Here is a 20,341-nt window from a genome sequence, read left to right on the forward strand (position 1 = left end):
GCTTGAACTCATGACCCTGAGATCGAGATCTGAGCAGAGATCGAGAATCAGACGCTTAACCAACTGAACCATCCAGGGACTCCAGAAATTTCTATAGAATAATTTAAGAAAAAGAAATCTTTTGAGGATTATCCATCATTATTTGAACATTTTCTCTATATTGATAAGCATGTGTGTGCCAGAAAGAAAGAGCAAGAATGAGAGGCGGGGAGGGAGGGAAGGAGAGAGAGAGAGAGAGAAAAGGAGAGATAAAGAGATGTTAATTCATTGCATACATGAAATGAAAAGTTTCAAAGCAGCACCTATGAGGCAAGCATGTAAGGTCTGGCAGAAACCAGAGAAGTGATGGAAAAGTTGAAGGACTTTTGTGGATGAGATACAGAACATCCAATTTTTTTAATTTTTAAATTTTTTTGGCCTTCTTCCTTCCTCTGCAGCCTATTTCTATCACTACCCAGCAAGCATCTGCAGCATGACATCCTCCAGAAGAAACAATCAAGGGGACGTGAAGGTCTTTGGGAAGGACATGATTCATAAACTTCATGACAATCCTCAAAGGAGAGTAATGAAATACTCACCTCCCTGCTGTGCCTGGCCTCTCTAACGGGAATGAAGTGGCCGGGACAGAAGGATACAAAATGGCAGACACCATCAAGAGGGCCCTCTTAGCACCTCTTTGCCAAATCTCGATTTCCTCACCTTTTCCTGAAGCCGGATGTTATCCCACACCTTGGTGCACACCATACACTCAAACGCATCGATGTAGTTGTCCTGGTGGACATCCTGCACTCCCCATTTCCGTTCCCTGAGTGCTGTGAGAAGTCGCTGATTGGAGACCTCACCCTTCAGCTTCCATTCTATGTAGGCCTCGTACATTCTGTCATCGTGATCCAGTTGTCTGATGTAATTTGCCAATTCTCTAGGGTGAGCAAATTCTGATACGAGAATAGCACTTCTGTTACTTGGGAGCCAGTCCGCAATGCTGGGAGACCCATAATACACAGGGACCACCCCCAGTTTCAGAGGTCTCCAGAACTTCTCGGTGATGTAGTCATCACACACTGCATTCTCAAAGGCCAGGATAAACTTATACTGTGCAATGATCCTATAAAAGCCATCGGCATCCATAGAGGCTGGATTTTTCAGCTGCTGAGGGAGATCTTTGTTTCGTAAACACTCACCATAGGAATCGACCTCGATATAAGTCATCAGCTCTCGAACATAGCTGTCCCTGTCTGACGGCGGGTCACAGTCTGACTGGATGTATACCAGTGGAGCAAGTCTTCTTCGAAGGTTGTTTTTGGACCGCAAAGGGACTAGGTATCGGAGTGACTTCAGGACTTCTACACCCTCCAAGTACTGGGTGGTCAGTGGCAAGTGGGAATGCCGGCTGAAGGTGGCTGTGTAGTTGAACAAGGTGATGACTGGCTTGTGAAAGAGCTTATAATTGTTTTTCGGAGACTCTTCATGAAAAAGGGCCCAGTCATGGTGGGCTTTCCGAGGCAGAGGTAAGCTATCTATATTAAAGTCAGTGCCTAGAAGAAGAAAAAAAAATATTAGTGTGTGCAAGAGAATTTTAGTGTTCAGCTTGGAATCTACCTGGTAAGATTAGAATACAGAGAAGTCTGAGGCCACAAAGAAGCATGTGACCATTTTGCCTGGGATTCAGTCATGATGCTTTCACTCTAAAAAAATGCTCAGGGAGAGGAGCACCAAGGAAAGGGACCATCTTTCTGATTTTATGAAAAGAGAAATGGGAGTAGTGTCTAGCCTGGTTCTAAAGGGAGAATTTCGGGATGCCTGGGTGGCTCAGGACTTGATTCCAGGGTCCTGGGTTTGGCCCTCGTGTTGGGCTCCCTTCTTAGTGGGGAGTCGACTTCTCCTTCTGCCTCTGCCCCTCCCCATCTCCGCTTGTGCTCTCTCGAGCTCTCTCTCTCTGTCTCAAATAAATACATAATATCTTTTAAAAAATAAATAAAGGCAGAATTTATTCCACCGCCTCTGGCAATTGGCTTTTCTTCCCACAGGTGTTGTCTAAGAGAGGGCATGAGAAATAAACAGACAATTCTTAAAAAAGAAAAGAGCAAGAGAAAGGAAGCCAAAGAGGGGAAAGCAACCAACTTGGCAGATTGATGAACTGAAAAAAAAAGTGAAATCATGAAAAAGTCGCCATAATAAATATACAGGATAGATTTCTTTTCATCCAAAATGATCGATTTCAACAAAGTGCAGTGAATCAATCTTAGTCACAATGGTAGACAAGAGGCTTTTAAAGACAAAACAGCTGATAATAGCACTATGCTACAGACCGCTGCAGGATGGACATGAATTAACAAGCACATCAAGAAATAAAGAAGGCATAACAGGATTATAATTATGAGTGATTCTGGCTTCCACAGGATTAATTGGGAAACCTTTGAAACACGATCATGTGCAGACAGAAGTGATGGATGTGGTGAGCCGCTGTTTCCTGACAGCGTGGATGGAGACTCAATCAGGAAGAAGTTATTTCTATAACTGAGAAAGGATTAAGATAATACTGCAATACATAATGCAGAATTTCTAAAGTGTTCCTGACACTGATGATTTTGTAGCCCCTACTTGAGTTTTTAAGCATAAGGAAATGGCAAAAAACAAATAAATTCCCCTTCCATCATTCACTGGGGGAAAAAAGGCCCAAATAAATGCTTCCAGCAGAATAAAACATATTCTCTGGTAGAATTCGTAACAATTAATTATTTAATGCCGGTGCACACTTCCGCAAATAAATATATACTCTTTGGTGCCAACAGTACTTCAATGAGAAATCAATTCATCAAGAAAGGCTTTTAAACAATTAAAGATCAAATAAGATTATTTTGGAGGACATATACTGAGCACAGAGAAATTGCTGAAGAAAGTATAATGGTCTAGATACCAGGCTTTTATTCTCAACAATCAGGAATGAAAGACTAACATATAAAAATGGTTATGTATTCGTTTACTTAGCATTTGCTATATTTGACCTTTAGCATCAAAAAGAATGCTCATCTACACACCTGAAATGCAATGGCCTGTAGAGTTAGGTGGTCAGCAAAGGTTAAAAGACAAACCTGAAGACGTGAAAGAGAAGTGAATTTGAGGAGAAAGGCAATTTATCACATGAAGTGGTTGCTGGTCAACTGGCCAACGATGGGAATGAGAACCCATCCACTTGAGTTAGAATGTAAACGTCCACTAAAGCAGAAGAAGAATCCAGGCCATTTGCCTGGGAAGAGGAAGAACTAGAGTCCAATCCACAGGAGTCAGAGGTAGGGATTAAGATGGAAAATTGAGATTGGAGGGGTATGATTAAAACGAAAGTGGGTCTAGAATTGACAGGGAGAGAGGGGCACAGGTATCTTGAGAGAGTTAGTCAGACACCAATGGCTATCTGCTGCTGCTATGTGGCGCATGGGTGATTGTTTATTTGCCTCACCCTGGGTATGTTTCAGCAAAGATCCCAAATGCAGAGCAGGGAAGCAGCAAGACACACCACCTGCCACCTGTGCTTCAGAGAATGGAGAGAGCCTGAGTTTCATCTCTACCTGTCCACATCAGCAAAGTGTAATATGCACTAAAAATGGCTAGATCTAGACCTTTCCGTGGCCAGTTTCTAGGTCCACTCAGATCCTATTGATAATATGAATGGGACTTGAAACTGGTACAAATTACGAGCTATGAACTCTTCATTCATTATAACTAGGAGATGAGGGCTTACCGGCTCATTATACCTTTAGCCACGTTGCTACTGGAACCTCAATGTTGGAAGGAAGGGGACAAGAGCATGGGTTCCCTTGCATATGCAATCTGTAGTAGTAAAAAAAGCCTGCAGAATCTAAGCAAGAAACATTTATTTATATTCAGGCTTTAAAAAAGAACACAGCTTTTTAAAAATGAGAGTGTGAGGTTCTACTATATCCATCTGAATTCTGTTTAGTTTGTAGGAGTGGGGCCCTCTTTAAAAGTAGGGGGATGCCTCTTTCACAGAGGCCAAGTTAAAAGGACCTAACTTTCCAGAAGCATTTCCCATTGTTACCTTAAAAAGTATTTCCTAGCTACTTCCCTAAGATACATGCATGACACACACAGATACACACAAAATCACATTGAAATAGTTTTTTAAAAAAATCAGATTCTTCCAAACTATAATTCTCTGGAAAAGATTAAAAAAAAAAATACGGCATTTTGCCCAGTGAGTTCCTCCCCTACACCTACAGATTGTCAACACTCAAGAATACTGAAATTAGAACCATAACAGATCTAAAATACAGTTGACCTTCAACAACAACACAGACCTGAACTTTGTGAGTCCACTCACATGTGGATTTTTTTTCAACAAATACAGTACAATACAGTAAATGCATTTTATGTTTCTCTTATAACATTTTTTCTAGCCAACTTTGTTGTAAGACTACAGTATATAATACAAAATATGTGTTAACCAACTGTTTATATTATCAGTAAGGCTTCCAGTGAATAGTAGGATTTAGTAGTTAAGTTTTGGGGGGAGGCCAAAGTTAGACACAGATTTTTAGCTGTATGAGGGGACTGGCACCCCAACCCCTGCATTGTCCAAGGGTCAACTGCATTTCACTGAAGAGATCATGGTCTAGAATATGAATGACAATACCGAACAGTTTCTATATATGGCTCAGGAAACAACTGAGTTATTTCACTCTTTCCAACTCCAGGGCACTGCCCATTGTCACAAGAGTTGGAACACTTGAAGAAATACAAGTCAATTCAGCTACAGTAAATCCATAAAAATGGGACTAACTTGCAGGTGATTAGTTAGCTCACTAGTTTTACACAGTCATCTTCACTGGCTCTTACATTTAACAGCTTCGGATTCAAACTTTCATTTCTCTGGGTTATTTTGTATTTACAGAATTTTGACAAATTCATTTGTTCCTTTAAATAACAGCTGACAAATAGATCTAAAGCACTAAAGTGCATTGTAAAGGGAATTGCAACTTGGAATACAAATGGAATAAAATTAATGTTGGCAAATGATGCCAGATTGCTAACTACAGAGACTGACTTTGAAGTGGCAAACAAGCAGAAGGATAACAATATTTTATGATATGTTTATGTGCTTCTTTTCTTCTGCAAGGGCATATATTCTTTTTTTATTATTCCCATCCAGACTGGTGAAAACAGTAGGCAACATGTATTATTAACCCCACTCTACTAACAAAGTTTGAGTCATTTATCTGGAACTAAAACCTCCTGCTGGAAACCAGAATTTTCAGACCCGCTAATGCTAAAAGACCAGAAAGACCACTGGCCCGACTACAATGCTAATTCTTTTGAATGACCTGCTCCTGGAGCTCCCAGGCACATCTGCCAAAATATTACGCAGCTTAAACCCAGCCTGCTTGGGAAGACACATGCCTTAATCAGGAAAAGAAAAATGCCCCCCACCCCAAAATGTCCTCCAGAGGTAATCCGTTTTTAAAAAGAACTCTGCCCATAAAACTGAGTGTCCCACAAAATGCAGCCCCACCAAGAATATCCCAATAGAAGAAACTAAAACTTTGGGGTAGAAACAATTTAGGCTGTATATTACCATCCAGAATTTGCATGGTTCACTACTATTTGGAAAGCTCATTTCACATGAATTTTCTTGACTTCCTCACACAACCCCATCAAGTAGGTCATTTATTCTAAGATTCTGAGGGTTAACTAAAAAATGTGAAGGAATGATGCTGGGACCTGGGAAATACCCTGATGACACCAGGCTAAATTCTAACCAAAGGCAGTAGAGGTGCATGCCATACACGCACATCTGCAGATGGCCTGGTTCCAGCCACATTGGGATCTCTGGGCAGGCCACTGGACTCAAAAAGCTCTCATACTAATTTTGAGATCCGCATTCTCCCCTCTTCTCCTACCATCTGTCTTCAGGAGTCCTTTCACCTGCCCCTTAATCAATTCTATATCATGTAGCCCTCTCTTAACTAGACCTGTTCAGTTAGGCATCCGTTCCTCCTGCCTCCCGCCCCAGGCCTGGACATTTCTCACGCCCCCTTGCTGGGCCTGTGCTCTGGGCCAGTCAGTAACTCTGCAGCCCCTTCCTGGCAGTGATGGGTCTGAGGCAAGAGTACAGAGTCCCGAGCACCATATGCCTCAACACTCAACTGCCGTAAATCAATCTAACAAGCGTTGAACGTTTTATTCTTAGGCCTTAACATATATATATATATTCATGGATTTTTTTTTAAATGTGCAAAACCACAGTTCACACCAAATGTGGAGAACATATACTCATAGTATTCTGTCCTAAGTCCTGATTCTCGTTGGGGCCTGGTAGAGGGTGAAAAGAGAAGGGCGAGGTTCTTCTTCACTTGCTGACAGCCTCACCTAACCCCCCCAAATCTTCCCTTCCACTCACTCAGCACCACCCCAGGGGAAACACGATTTTCCCTTCTTCCTCCACAGGAGGGTGGAAGTTCTCTCCTGGCCTGTCCTGGGTCTTGCCCCTCCCTGCCCCCACCAACCAGGCACCTTCTAAAGCTCCTGAGTTCCTCAGCTGAGAATGCCCACCATACTAGCTCTGCCCCATTCCTGCTGGCATCAGCCTTTAGAATCTTGCAAAGGGATCTGCAGCTGGAAGGCCAAGTTCAAATTGAGAAATCTCAGATTGCTCAGCTTCCCATCCTAGAATGCTGGGAAGAGGCCCCCTCTTCCTTCCACCTTGGCTCTGTGCTACACATTGAGGGACCCTATCATGGACATAGCCACTTCAACCCACAGGTTCAAGTTGTGTCCTGACAAAAACTCCCTCTCTGCCCAAATTTAACCAGGCTCCTCTGAGCCCTCCTCTCACTATGCCTCAACCATGGCCAGCTGCCCTGCCCTTGGCCTGCAGAGCCCAGATTCAGAAAAGAACCCCACCACATTAGTTTGCTGATAATCCCCTGCCTCTTGTGATATCTGACCAAGTCCCTCATCCCCCACACCTGATGTCTAAGTCCTTGGCCTGCCTCTAGCATGAATCCTAAAGCCAGTTTAGCAAACATCTTCCTACCCCTGCTATTCTCTTAGTAACCTTCCATTCACTGACCCCCTCACTCTGTTGTTGGCTAGACATCCCCAGCTTTCTTTACCGTATGCAGAGTTGAGTTCACTTCTAGACTGAAGTCTCTCTCCTCTACTACAGTAGCTCAAATAAAATCTACCTTAACAAGTATCAAGTGTAAAACTTTTCTTTTACTTTCTATACCTTTGCAGTCATCCCCTGGCCAACCTTGAAGCCCATGGGTACTAGCAGCTTGGGAGGATAAACCAGAGCAGTGGTCACTATAGGTGCTGGAAGTGGGCTCCACTTTGGCCTTTGGGGCAGGGAGTTCTGGGGTCCTGGTACTTGGAGTGTGATGTCTAAGGGAGAGGCAAGGGCTCTGTGGCCACAGGTGAGCATCTGACCTTAGTCCATGGACTCTTCACCATGTGTGAAGCAGCATGGCTGGAGGAAGACAGAGTTGATCCCTCTTGGCTGAGTCTAAGAGTCCATCATCCAAATTTATGTTGCCAATCATCCTGCCCAATCACAGTTGCTTGGAGGTTAGAATTCATGCTCCAGCATAACAAGGGCAAGGACATAAATTCAGATTTAAAATCTCTGAATGATGACATCTAATACGGTTGGGCAGGAGAAGGGAGGAGGAGCAGGGATGATTACTTCCTTTAATCACATTCCCCCAAAATGATTCCTTTTCAGTGATTTATTCTAAAATATGCCAACATGATTGTTGTCCCATCCACACTCAGGTTTTAGACAAACCTACTTACTGATAGATCCCAAATTTATACTCTATCCAGATGTTCCCCTGAGCTTCAACCAGATATCTAATAGCATGCTAGAAGTATTCACTTGGATAGCCTAGAAAAAATCACAAATTCCATGCCCTGACTATACCAGCCATCTTCCCCTAAAGCAATTCTTTTAGTGTCTTCTTTTTTCCCACTGACATCACCACCAAAGTTGGTTTCAGCCTCTTAGAGTAAGCTAGGTGCTCCACCTTTGAGTATAACATTTTCTTTGCTTTTTCCCTTTGAAAATACATCACAGGGTTGGTTAACCACAATCTTTGGGACATGGCACACGTACTTCAATGAGCCAAGTATAAACTTACAGAAATTTTATGTCAGCAATTTGAAATTTTCTTAACTCCAACACACAACTCCAGAATGTATAAAGGAGATACACTCAGAGCACATGGATCTAGCATCTATAAATCTGAGCAATCTATAAAACTTGTGCATGTTAAACCAACACTGTATGTAAACAAAGTTGCTTTTTATGTGCATTTTTTCCCTGGAGTGACTTGAAACATAGCAATTACAAATTATTATGGGGGAACAAAATCACATGCACATGATAGATTTTACCCTTTTAAAATTTTTAAAATTTCCACCATGGACCATGAGTCCATGCTTTATATAAGTCCATCATGAAAGAAGAGAACTTATGGATTCTACTTATTTATTTTTAGAGAGGGAGAGAGAGCATGCCCAAGTTGGGGGAGGGGGAGAGGGAAAGGGACAAGCAGACTGCCCACTGAGCATGGAGCCCTGAGTGGGGCTCGAGCACACAACTGTGAGATCATGACCTGAGCAGAAATCTAGAGTGAGACACTTAACCAAGGCACCCCATGAAAGCTGAGAATTTAAAGCAGAGATTAGTTTCTACCAGATAGACCAATGTCCCCCAATGGACCACACATTTCCTCGGAAATTAAAACACTAGGCTTTGTAGTACAATGGCTTTTGCCCAAGATTACAGTACTCCCAAGCTACAAAGGGGAACCAGAACACAGAAACCACAGAGGGATCTGAACTCTTCTTTCTAAAAGGAGGTTATGTTAGTCACTGGCTTGTTAGTTTCTTTGCTCCATTCCTCTCTTTGCGTGTTCAGCTCTGCACTGAAGGGGGCAGAGAGCCTGCAAACTTTGTTTCTTGGGATCCCTTGCCGACTGGCGTGCATTTAGGTCCTGCCTATGGGAGCACTGTAGGGGGACTAGGAAGTGGGAGGACAAGAAGGAGCCTCTTTCTAAAGGCTTCTCCCATGGCACAGTGAGCAGCAGCCCCTGGGAATGTGACCCCATCAGCTGTAATGGAGACACTACCCAGGTAGACTGTGGTGGCAGCCACAGCGGCTATGGCAATGACCTGGGAGTGCCAGCTCACGGGTTCCCGCTCACTTCCAATGCTGGGGCCTCAGAGACTGGCTGTCCTGCACTCTGGGTAAACGGATCTCCCCTTGTGATTCCCCAGCCCAGGGACAGTTGCTGTCTCCCGTGATTCATCCTGCATATCTTGCCCTCCCTTCTTTTGCTCCACTAGCTCTACAAAGCCTTTGTCGCCAGTCCCCAAAATCAATTTCCATTGTCTGAAACACCTAGAACAATTTCTGTTTCCCCATCAAACTATGATTAATACAGAACTCCACTTCAAAACCTTGAGACTTCCATCTGATGGCAACTTATTATTTCAAGTTCTGTTGCAGGTTTTCTCTTGATCACTTACTCCTTGGATTTCCTAAAAATACTGTGTTTCTTCACGATTCTTAGCCCCTTGTTATCACCATCCCAGGCTTCTAGTTCTCCCTCTCTATTTATTTCTCTCTGAGTCCATCTGGTGAGAATGGGGCAGGAGAAGAAAAAATGCAAGACTCTTGTTTAAGAAGGGGACATATAAAATCCAAAAATGAGGCTCCCTTGATGAGAGGAACCATCAAATTATTTGAAACCAAAAGTACATGGCTCGTGCAGGTGCTTTGTGGCAAATGCCTCCTCCAAGTTGCCAACTATAACATACAGAACACTGGTGACCAATGTAGCTATGAAGAAGGATGAGGTAGAGGCAAAGACCTCCAGTAAAACTCCCATTTAACCAAATGCTAAGTTTTGTCATAAACTCCAAATCCTATCTGCTGTGTTTTTCGACCTTCAATGTAAGAAAGAGATGAAGACTTTCCTGTTGCTAAAAGATCTTACCAAGGAGCCCTCAAGCAATTGGAAATGAAAATCTCTGTAGCTAAAAGACATTAAAGCTCAAGAAACAATGGGCAAAACACCATGGTAGTGGCTGGCGATGGCTCATAACTTGCATGTATTGCTAATCACCTAGGCCTGGGCCAAACTCACAGTGGCCTCACAGACCGTGTTCTCATTTCCTCATCGGATTAAATCACTTGCTTCGTGAAGCTCAAACGACTTCCAGTGTTTGAGATAGCTATTTACAATTGCTACCTCCCTGCTACTGCTGTCTACAATGAGCTAAACAGCAAATGAAGGCACCTTTGACAGCATCTAAACCTAAACAAAAGAGGGAATTCCAGTTCCTGCTTGGTAATAATTAGAGCGAATGAGAAGAGGAAGAAGGAACCAGAGCAGGAGTGACAGTCTGCAGTGCAGCCTAAGGCACTGACCTCCTCCCCTGCCTCCCCAGACAGAGCTGCACGGTCACCCAGGGCTTGTTGACAAAGCCACTTCAGAGAGTCCTAGAATGTTGTGCTGCACCCCTACTTCACACTTTCATGGCAAGGCTATATAACCCTGGATTAAGGTTTGTGATCTCTCTCAAGGTATGTGAAGAATTTATTCTTTGTTATTAAAAGCCTCATCTGGGCATCCCTGGGTCTCACCTGATTCTATTGCAGCCAACATACCTGGAGACAGGAGACATAACCACTGACTCAGGAACGATAGCCACTCCTAAAAAGCAAGGTTTAATGAGTTCTACTATTTGGAAAGCATTAAACTGGGAACTCTGAGGCTTCAAAGATGAACAAAATAAGCTCCAGGGAGTTGATGATTATGAATGTAAATGTTAAGCCATTAGCTGAAATTCAAAGTAGAATGACAGAAATGCAAATAGCCCTGGCAGGAGAAAGAATAGAATAATTATTTCTGACTGGTCAGAGTTTGGGGCTGAACTGCTTATCATCACAAACATTAAAAAACAAGCAATTAAAGAAATAAATAAGACTCGATTATTAACTCGGGGCAAACAAATAATCAGTGAACCAGCTGGTTCATCCACAAATATCATTTGCATAGCCGTAAAAACGTAGAGTGAATCCTGATCTATCAAAAACAGTAATATAAGTGGATGGCGGAGATACAAGAAGGGTGAGTGCTTCACTCAGTGCAATCCTTATCAAAATACCATGAACTTTCTTCACAGAGTTGGAATAATACTTAGATTTGTATGGAACAAGAAAAGACCCTGAATAAAGGAATGTTGACAAAGAAAACCAAAGCTGGGGACATCACAATGCCTGACTTCCAGTTGTATTACAAAGCTGTGATCGTCAGGGCACCTGAGTGGCTCAGTGGTTGAGCATCTGCCTTTGGCTCAGGTCCATGATCCCGGGTCCTGGGATTAAGTCCCACATCAGGCTTCCTGCAGGGAGCCCGCTTCTCACTCTGCCTATGTCTCTGCCTCTCTGTGTGTCTCTCATGAATAAATAATAAAATCTAAAAAAAAAAAAAAACTGTGATCATCAAGACAGTGTGGTACTGGCACAAAAACAGACACATAGATCAATACAACAGAATAGAGAACCCAGAAATGGCAAAGTAATCTTCAACAAAGCAGGAAAGAATATCCAATGGAAAAAAGACAGTCTCTTCAATAAATGGTGCTGGGAAAATTGGACAGCTACGTGCAAAAGAATAAAACTGGACCATTGTCTTACACCATACACAAAGATAAACTCAAAATCATTGAAGGATCTAAATGTGAGACAAGAATTCATCAAAATCGTAGAGAACACAGGCAGCAACCTCCTTGACCTCAGCTACAGCAACTTCTTGCTAGACACATCTATGAAGGCAAGGGAAACAAAAGCAATAATGAACTACTAGGACTTCATCAAGATAAAAAGCATCTGCACAGAAAAGAAACAGCAAAACTAAAAGGCAACCTACAGAATGGGAAAAGGTATTTGCAAATGACAAATCAGATAAAGGGCTAGTAGCCAAGATCTATAAAGAACTTATCAAGCTCAACACCCATAAAACAAACAATCCAGTCAAGAAATGGGCAGAAGACATGAACAGACATTTCTCCAAAGACCTACACATGGCCAACAAGCAGCTGAAAAATGCTCCACATCACTTGTCATCAGGGAAATACAAATCAAAACTACAGTGAGATACCACTTTACACAGGTGAGAATGGCTAAAATTAACAAGACAGGAAACAATAAATGTTGGCGAAGATGTGGAGAAAGGGGAACCGTCTTGCAGTTGATGGGAATGCAAGCTGGTGCAGCCACTCTGGAAAACAGTGTGACAAACCACGAGAGACTCCTAACTCTGGGAAACAAGCAAAGTGTTGTGGAAGGGAGGTGGATGGGGGGATGGGGTCCCTGGGTGACAGGCACTAAGGAGGGCACTTGATGGAATGAGCACTGGATGCTATACTGTATGTTGGCAAACAGAATTTAAATACAATTTTAAAAATTAATTTTTAAAAAAAAGGTGACTGCTTGAGTAGGAAAGGGTAAAAGCATAAACCCTCATCTTCCAAGACAGAGTTAGTAGATAATGCCTCATACTGAAAAACCATTAAATAGTAATGCCACCATATTATTTAGAGATCTGGAGATAACACACCAAAGAAGTCATCAGATACAAGTCTTGAGTAGTCACCTGAGGAACAAACTACTTGCTATTTAAACTTGGGGTGTGTATAGCTTTGATAAAGACTAAAAGAAAGCAAACAGAAGAGTATATAGAAGTGTCTCTCTCTCTCCATGAACAAGAAACCTGGGTCCCTTCCCTCTATTAACAGTTTCTTATGTATTCTGCATTTCTTTTGCATTTTTTAAAAAAAATGCATGGATGGAAGGAAAAAAGGAAGGAAGGAAGTTAAGAAGGGAGAGAGGGAAGGAAGGTAAATACTACATTTAACTATATCTAAGAAAAATAAATGGTAAGAGGTACCATTATTTTTGGTATCACTAAGAAAAGTATTTCCAATTAAACTACGATCTAGAATTTTTATGTATACTTATTAAAAGAGTTCTTTTAGATTTGCTTATAGATTTTTGTCATTTATCACTCTTGGGAATACTTAGAAAGATATAAGTTAAATTAGTTAAAATATCTAAAATGTCTTTAGATTCACAGTCCAACTCTTTGAATCATTTTTGAATCTTTGATCTTTGTGGTTTTCTACACAATGTTTCAGTCTGCACCATTAAGGCTGTGAGCCAAACAGCATTGCTTATAAGTATGCAGCACCATCATCTCTGGGATTTTCTTCCAAACCACTGACACCACCCCCACGTTTTGATGCCAGTGCTTTCTTGGCATTATCAGAAGGTGTCAGTCAAAGAAAGTTTTCAGACAGAGTTGCCTGGGTGCCTCAGTCAGTTAAGCATCCTACTCTTGATTTTGGCTCAGTTAATGATCTAAGGATCATGAGATCAAGGTCTGAGTTGGGCTCTACGCTGGGCATGGAGCCTGCTTAAGAGGCTCTCTCTCCTTCTCCCTCCCTCCTCTCTCTCCCTCTCAAAAAAGAAAAAGAAGAAGAAGAAAGTTTTCAGACATTAACTTGACCTATATTCTTTCCTTAAATGGTCCTAGTTCATGGCCACGAGGGCTATCACAACTGCATTCCTGCTTTTGCTGACGGTGATTAAAGGGAGGCTAACTACAAAATGCATAGTGATTTTAGAGATGTTAAAATTTGAACAGGAAAAGTGCTTTTTAGAATTAAGTAAATTTTTTTTTACATAGATGAAAACATACTGTACATACTACGTGAACCCAGCAATAACCATGAAACTACCACGGAGCTATTTCAACGTCAGAGTTGCCCAGTTCTTTTTAATGACCACATAGTATTATTCCATTTACTGTATGTACTTAGTCACTTCAGTATTCTCCCCATTGTTCCACTTTATGGGACAGAGGCTGAACTCTGAAAATTGGGTCGTGAAACAGCTATTTTCGTAAGTTGGGTGCACTTCTTCCTAAGGCACTCGATACTCTGACATCTTCACCAGAAGCTAAGACTTCAGTGCACACCATCTGTGAGTCTGTCCTTAGACTCTCTGCTGGAGGGACATTTTACATAAATCAATCTTCAATGCAGCAATCAATCTCCAAGCTAATAACATCCTCTGAAATCAATGATTGAGACTACTACTGAGTGCTTTTTCCAAAGCAAGTCTATCTGCCTGGTACATATGCGACTGCCAAATAACTTTATTCCACTTAGCCTTTGGGCCACATTCAACTTAGTGGGAAGCTAGGACCTGCAGAAATAAACTCTCCTTATTCTCAAGACTTCCAGTGTCCCACTCCATTTAATCATCTTAGAGTTTCTCCGTCCTCAAGAGAGAAACAGTGCAGAAGAAAGCCTTGCCCTCCAAAGATCATCATGCCTGATACTCCCAGCTTGATTTTCTAATGTACATGTCATTACAGAAATCACAAAACAACAAACTTGGTCAAGAATTTTAGATCCACATTAGGAGTCCTTAATAATATGATGTATTAATTATATTCTATAGACCCAGGTTTAATACTATAAACAAGTAAGATCTACCTATCTCTCCTATTGCAGTCGTAAAGGGTAAAACAGTAAATGCATAAAGGAAAGGACATAAACATTTTCCTATAACTTTTATTTCATTTAAATTTTTTCATCAAACTTCTAGTAAACATATGCCCTATATGAAAAATTCTACTTGTGCCACGGGTGCCTGAGTGTCTCAGTCAGTTAAATATCTGCCTTCCCAGAGTCCTGGGATCATGCCCCACAGTGGGCTCCCCATGGAGCAGTCTGCTTCTCCCTCTGTCTCTGCCTCTCTCTCTCTCTCTCTCTCTCTCTCATGCTCACTCTCTCTCAAATAAATAAAATCTTTAAAAAAATAAATAAACAATAAAAGAATGAGCAGAGTAGAGGGGAGATGGAAGAGGAGAAGAAACATTACCTATATTCCCAAAGAAAAGCAGTGCTTAACATCGGGGTGTTTTGAGTTTATTAATGAGCATGTGTCAGTGTGTGAAAGATTCAAAAAAGAACATACGTATTACAACACTTGAGTACAATCACTACTGATGTAAAAAAAAAAAAAGACTTTATAGTGATACTAATTTATGCTTTATTGCCCATACTCAAAGACGAGATTTGTCCCCAAATGCCATAGCCTGTAGAAACCATGACTCAAAGAACAGAATGGGCCCCAAAAATCAGAAACTAAGCCTAACAAGGGAAGCCTTAGAGGCAAGGCGCCTTACCTCATGGCCCAGTGATCTCTGCCCTCCACAGCGGCAATGCATGTGAGCAGGCAGCCAGGAAGTGAGCAGATGTAAGAAAGAGTACAAACACAGAGTGGCTCGGAGCCCGATAGCAGCATCCAAAGCTTGGGGGTGGTTGGACGTGCTCAGGCAGGTGAGGTCCAGAGCTCTGGGCTGTCATAGCCATCAGATGACCGTGTGGGAAAATGACAGAGTGGAAGGATGTCTTCTGTGATATGTTGAACTACTGCACAAAACAGGCACACCTATCCTAGATTTCCAGCTAATTGAATAAATTAATGCCTTGATTGCTAAGCTATTTTTAATCAGGTTGTTGATACTTCTAGCCTCAAGCAGTTGGATGGCATTGGCATTGGTCTGTGACCTGACGTTTGGGAAGTCTGTATGCTGGTGTATTGAGAACTGGTGTAGTTTGATGAGACCTTTCCTGCTCTTTTCCTAAAACAGGCTCCATTGCTACAGCCAATGGACTTCTAGAGGTGAAGACTGTTGAAAGAAAAGCTTTCCAAGTTGCCCACCTCCTCATGTTCATTGTCCCCTATTCAGTTATCTTGTGACTTTTGGTCTGGACCTGAACGACAGCATTCATTGTTCTCAGCTGCAATTATGTGTGCACCCGCCTCGCCTTCCACCAGACAGGGAGATCTTTCAGGACCCGTGTCTTGTTAATCTTTGTCTGCAGAACCTAACATAATGCCTGAGATGTAGTAAATACTCCAAGATATTTGGAAAATAAACAAATGCATTTTCAGATCTTATTTGGCAGAAATCAGGCCTTACCTTCTCTGGCAATAAGAGAGAGGTAAAGAAAGAACACGAAGTAAAAGTAGAAATTGGTGCTAACAGGAAGTTTGTACCAAAGGGATAGAGCTCAAATGTGGAACACTCAAGAATTCTAAAAAAGTCTTAAAGTTAAATCAAAGCATTGAAAGCCCTTCATACAGGTGTTATCTGCAATTTTTTTCAGTCCTATCACAACCTGGGAATTTCAGTTCTCATTCCTAGCAGTTTGATCTCATGACTTTATCTCCACTCAATGAGGTCAATAGGTTTCTGTAAACATAATGGGACATATTAAGTTAGGGAGAAATAGATGAAGTGAATTGATGAGAAAGCCCCTACATCATCTCAGTAACACTCTCCTGCCTCATTTATTTGGAGAAGTATAGCAATTTTATTTTACTTACTTATGATTACAGCTCATGGAGGATTAGTTAGTGATACTACCACCTCATAGAAAAGTTACGTGAAGTCTTAGCAACACTTTGGCATTTTGGTTATTAATTCTTTGTACAAACTTTTTTTTTTTTTCTTCACAGAGTCGATGATTTGAGAAGGAATTAGTGGCTTCTAAAAATGGAAAAAGGTATATCAAGGAACTGCTCTTGGGCAGCCCTGGTGGCCCAGCGGTTTAGCGCCGCCTTTGGCCCAGGGCCTGATCCTGGAGACATGGGATCTAGTTCCACGTCAGGCTCCCTGCATGGAGCCTGCTTCTCCTTCTGCCGGTGTCTCTGCCTCTCTCTTTCTGTCTCTCATGAATAAATTAATAAAATTTAAAAAAAAAAAGAACTAGGCTTTTAACCTGAGCTTTGGTGTGGAAGACCTTGCAGGTGGAGGTAATAATGTCTTGGCCATTCCATGAGGACCACATTTCCATCAGCGTTCATGATACGGAAATCTCTCAGTGGTCAGGAATGGGAAAACATGAAAATTCATTCTAAATCTGAGCTCATACGAAATCCATGAAATTATAACTGGCTGTCAAATCAACAACTGAGTGGCAAGTTTTTGAGAAGTTTTATACAAATCAAATGTATAAGTAAGCAATAAATAAGATTTTATTAAAAGCAGAGCAAATTCCCAACTTGCTGTTTGAGACTGCAAAATTTAATTATCCTTTTCTGTTTTGTTTCAAATTTTTTACATGTAAAAAGAATTCAAACTTTGAGGAGCAATGGTACAAACTTTTTGAGACCAATCTGGCAGTTGGTACCAAAATTTTAATTTAATTTATCCATTGACACAGCAACTCCATTCTTAGATCTTTGGAGAAATAACAGCACATACGAGCAGAGACATACAAGTAAGTTGTAGTAACATGACAAAAAAAAATAGCAATACTTAAATAACCATGGACAAGGGATGATTAAATGAATTTAGATACCTTCATTCTACTGAGTCAACATCGCTTTAAAAATAATAACGTAAACTGATATATTCTAACCTGAAAAAAAAATTTTAAATGTATGTTTTAGGGGGAAAACCTATATATATCTCTGGTATGATTCAATGTAAGAAAAAAAAAAAAAAACAGAGATGCCTGGGTGACTCAGTGGTTGAGCATCTGCCTTCGGCTGACCCGGAGTCCCAGAATCAAGTCCCATATTGCGACTTGGGACTTCCCTGCAGGAAGCCTGCTTCTCCCTCTGCCTATGTCTCTATCTTTCTCTGTGTGTCTTTCATGGATAAATAAATAAAATCTTTAAAAAAAAAAACAAAACTACAGGTTAAATTCAATTACTCATCAATTTCTGGAATGATAGACAATAATCTGACTGGGACAGAGACTGAGAAAGTAAAGGTAAAATTTCATTTTTCACTTCTTTACTGTTTTTAGTGATATATTCATGTATTACTTATGTAATTTTTATGCATTTTTTAAAGATTTATGTATTTATTTGAGAGAGAGAGAAAGAGAGAGCATAAGTGGAGGGCTGAGGCAGAGGGAGAGAGAGAAGCAGACTCCCCTGCTCAGCCCCAATGTGGGGCTTGATCCCAGCATTCTGGGATCATGACCTGAGCCAAAGGCAGATGCTTACTTGACTGAACCACCCAGGCACCTTTACTTGTGCAATTTTTAAAGATTAAAGGAATAAACAAGACACCTCTCTGAAAAGAAGCATAAAAAAACTTCACAGACTTTGTATGATATGTAAAAGCTCACAAATATACTCCCAAACTGCCATAACATCCCCACTGCTACTTAGAAAATATTGCCCTTGGAATCCTGTAAGCTTGTAAGAGTATCATATTTCTGAATTTATGTGGAAAATTATATAACACAGTTAACTGCCAGGCATGTCATCCACCCCAAAAGGAAAGCTAGCAGATTATAATTTATTTAAGCGTCAACAGGTGAATATGTTTTGCTAACATCCAGCTAATGAACTATTTCAGATGTAAATGAGATATTAGCACACGTCCTCAGAGAAGCGAGTTTAGGAGTTTAGAGTAATACGTTGCAGTTCAGCTGAAAAATTGGTTGGGGGGATCCCTGGGGTGGCTCAGCGGTTTAGCGCCTGCCTTCAGCCCAGGCGTGGTCCTGGAGTCCCAGGATTGAGTCCCGCGTTGGGCTCCCAGCATGGGGCCTGCTTCTCCCTCTGCCTGTCTCTGCCTCTCTCTCTGGGTCTTTCATGAATAAATAGATAAAATCTAAAAAAAAGAAAAACTGGTTGGATGGGATGCCTACGTGGCTCAGTGGTTGAGCATCTGTCTTTGCCTCAGGTCCTGATCCTAGGGGTCCTGCGATAGAGTCCCATATCCAGCTCCCCACAGGGAGCCTGCTTTTCCCTCTGCCTATGTCTCTGCTTCTGTGTGTGTGTGTGTGTCTCTCTCTCATGAATAAATAAATAAAATCTTTTAAAAAAAGAAAAAGTGGCTCAAGTCTTAAAATTAAGTGCATCAAAATAATCAAGCCGGAGTCTATCAAACCATGCACCTTGACACAATAATAATTACTAGCTAATCTTGGTGCTTTCAAATACATACTTTGTAATCTTGATTACATTTAAACTTTTAAGTGCCAGAGCTTTTTAAACAGTATTCTGGAAAGGAGGATATTCATAAAACATAATATATCCTTAATAAATTAGGTAACCAAAGTATTAAAAAAATCATTAGTTGAAATCAACTGATTCCAACTGATGCAAACCTCAGCCACCCCACAGCCGGACTGCTCCCAGAAGGAACCCCACCCCACCCGAGGTGGGCTCCTTGTCACTGACAGCCTCAAGGTGAAGAAACATAAAGTGTCCATTTTTCTTGCCCTTTCTCTATTGTTTAGAAGCTCATACCACTAGTGCTTTAGAGTACCTACAAGAGGGGGCTAGGGTGACTAACTTGTCCCAGTTTGCCTGGGACCCGTCTGGTCTTACCACTGAAAATCCTGTTTTCGAGGAACTCCTTGAGTCCAGGCCAACGCGGGACAGTTGGTCCCCCCACCTCAGGGCCACACTCCTATCAAAGAAAACAATGCCCAGACCCTCTATAGCCTCCACCTGGGCAGAAGAGGCATGAATTATGCCCAACCAAGTCTTATTCCTTGTCATGTATGATGGGGGTTAAAAATCAGAGTTTCATTTCTTCTTGATTAGAAAAGAGAGAAATCTCAAAAATATGCGGGGTGACAGAAGCCAGACAAAAGAGTGTACTTGGTGGACAATTCAATATATAAAGCCCCTAAACTAGCAAAACGAACCTTTGGTGACAGAAATCAAGTCAGTGGTCTCCCGGGTCAGGGGGAGGTGCGAGGAGCAAGGGGGACGCTGCCTAACAGAGGCATCAGGGAACGTCCTGGGAGGAATGGATGCTCTGTATCTCCATTCCTACATGTGTCAAAACTCACCAACTGCTGACTTAAGATGTGTGCACCTATGATACGCAAACTTCACCTTTCAGGAGTTGGTTTTAAAAATAAGAGTGAGGGGCACCTGGGTGGCTCAGTTGGTTAAGTGTCCAACTCTGGTTTTGGCTCAAGTCGTGCTCTCAGGGTCCTGGAATGGAGTCCTGCTTTGGGCTCTGCGCTCAGCAGAGGGTCTGCTCGGATTCTGTCTCCCTCTCCCTCTGTCCCTCCCACTTGTGTGCTCTCTCGCTCTAAAATAAATAAGTCAATCTTTAAAAAAATAATAACAATAGATCTTCCATCACCCAAAAGATGCAGAACTGACTGGAGCAGTATGTTTTAGGGATGCTATTGGAGGGATTTCGGGGGCATGGAGCAGATCAAGTGCTGCGGTGACGTTCAGCAAACACTTGGA

General features: G+C 41.7%; 1 protein-coding gene across 2 annotated transcripts in view; it reads right to left on the reverse strand.

Annotated features, from left to right (window-relative positions):
* FUT10 (fucosyltransferase 10) overlaps nucleotides 1–20,341 on the reverse strand; it is a 78,306-nt gene that overhangs the window by 10,456 nt on the left and 47,509 nt on the right. For both annotated transcript variants that reach the window (XM_055334568.1, XM_055334569.1), the window contains one exon: nucleotides 700–1,535. In XM_055334568.1, coding sequence (XP_055190543.1) covers nucleotides 700–1,535 — 836 coding nt within the window. The remainder of the gene's footprint in view (nucleotides 1–699; nucleotides 1,536–20,341) is intronic.

Source organism: Nyctereutes procyonoides, unplaced genomic scaffold (genome assembly GCF_905146905.1).
Source record: "Nyctereutes procyonoides isolate TBG_1078 unplaced genomic scaffold, NYPRO_anot_genome, whole genome shotgun sequence".
Lineage (NCBI taxonomy): Eukaryota > Metazoa > Chordata > Mammalia > Carnivora > Canidae > Nyctereutes > Nyctereutes procyonoides.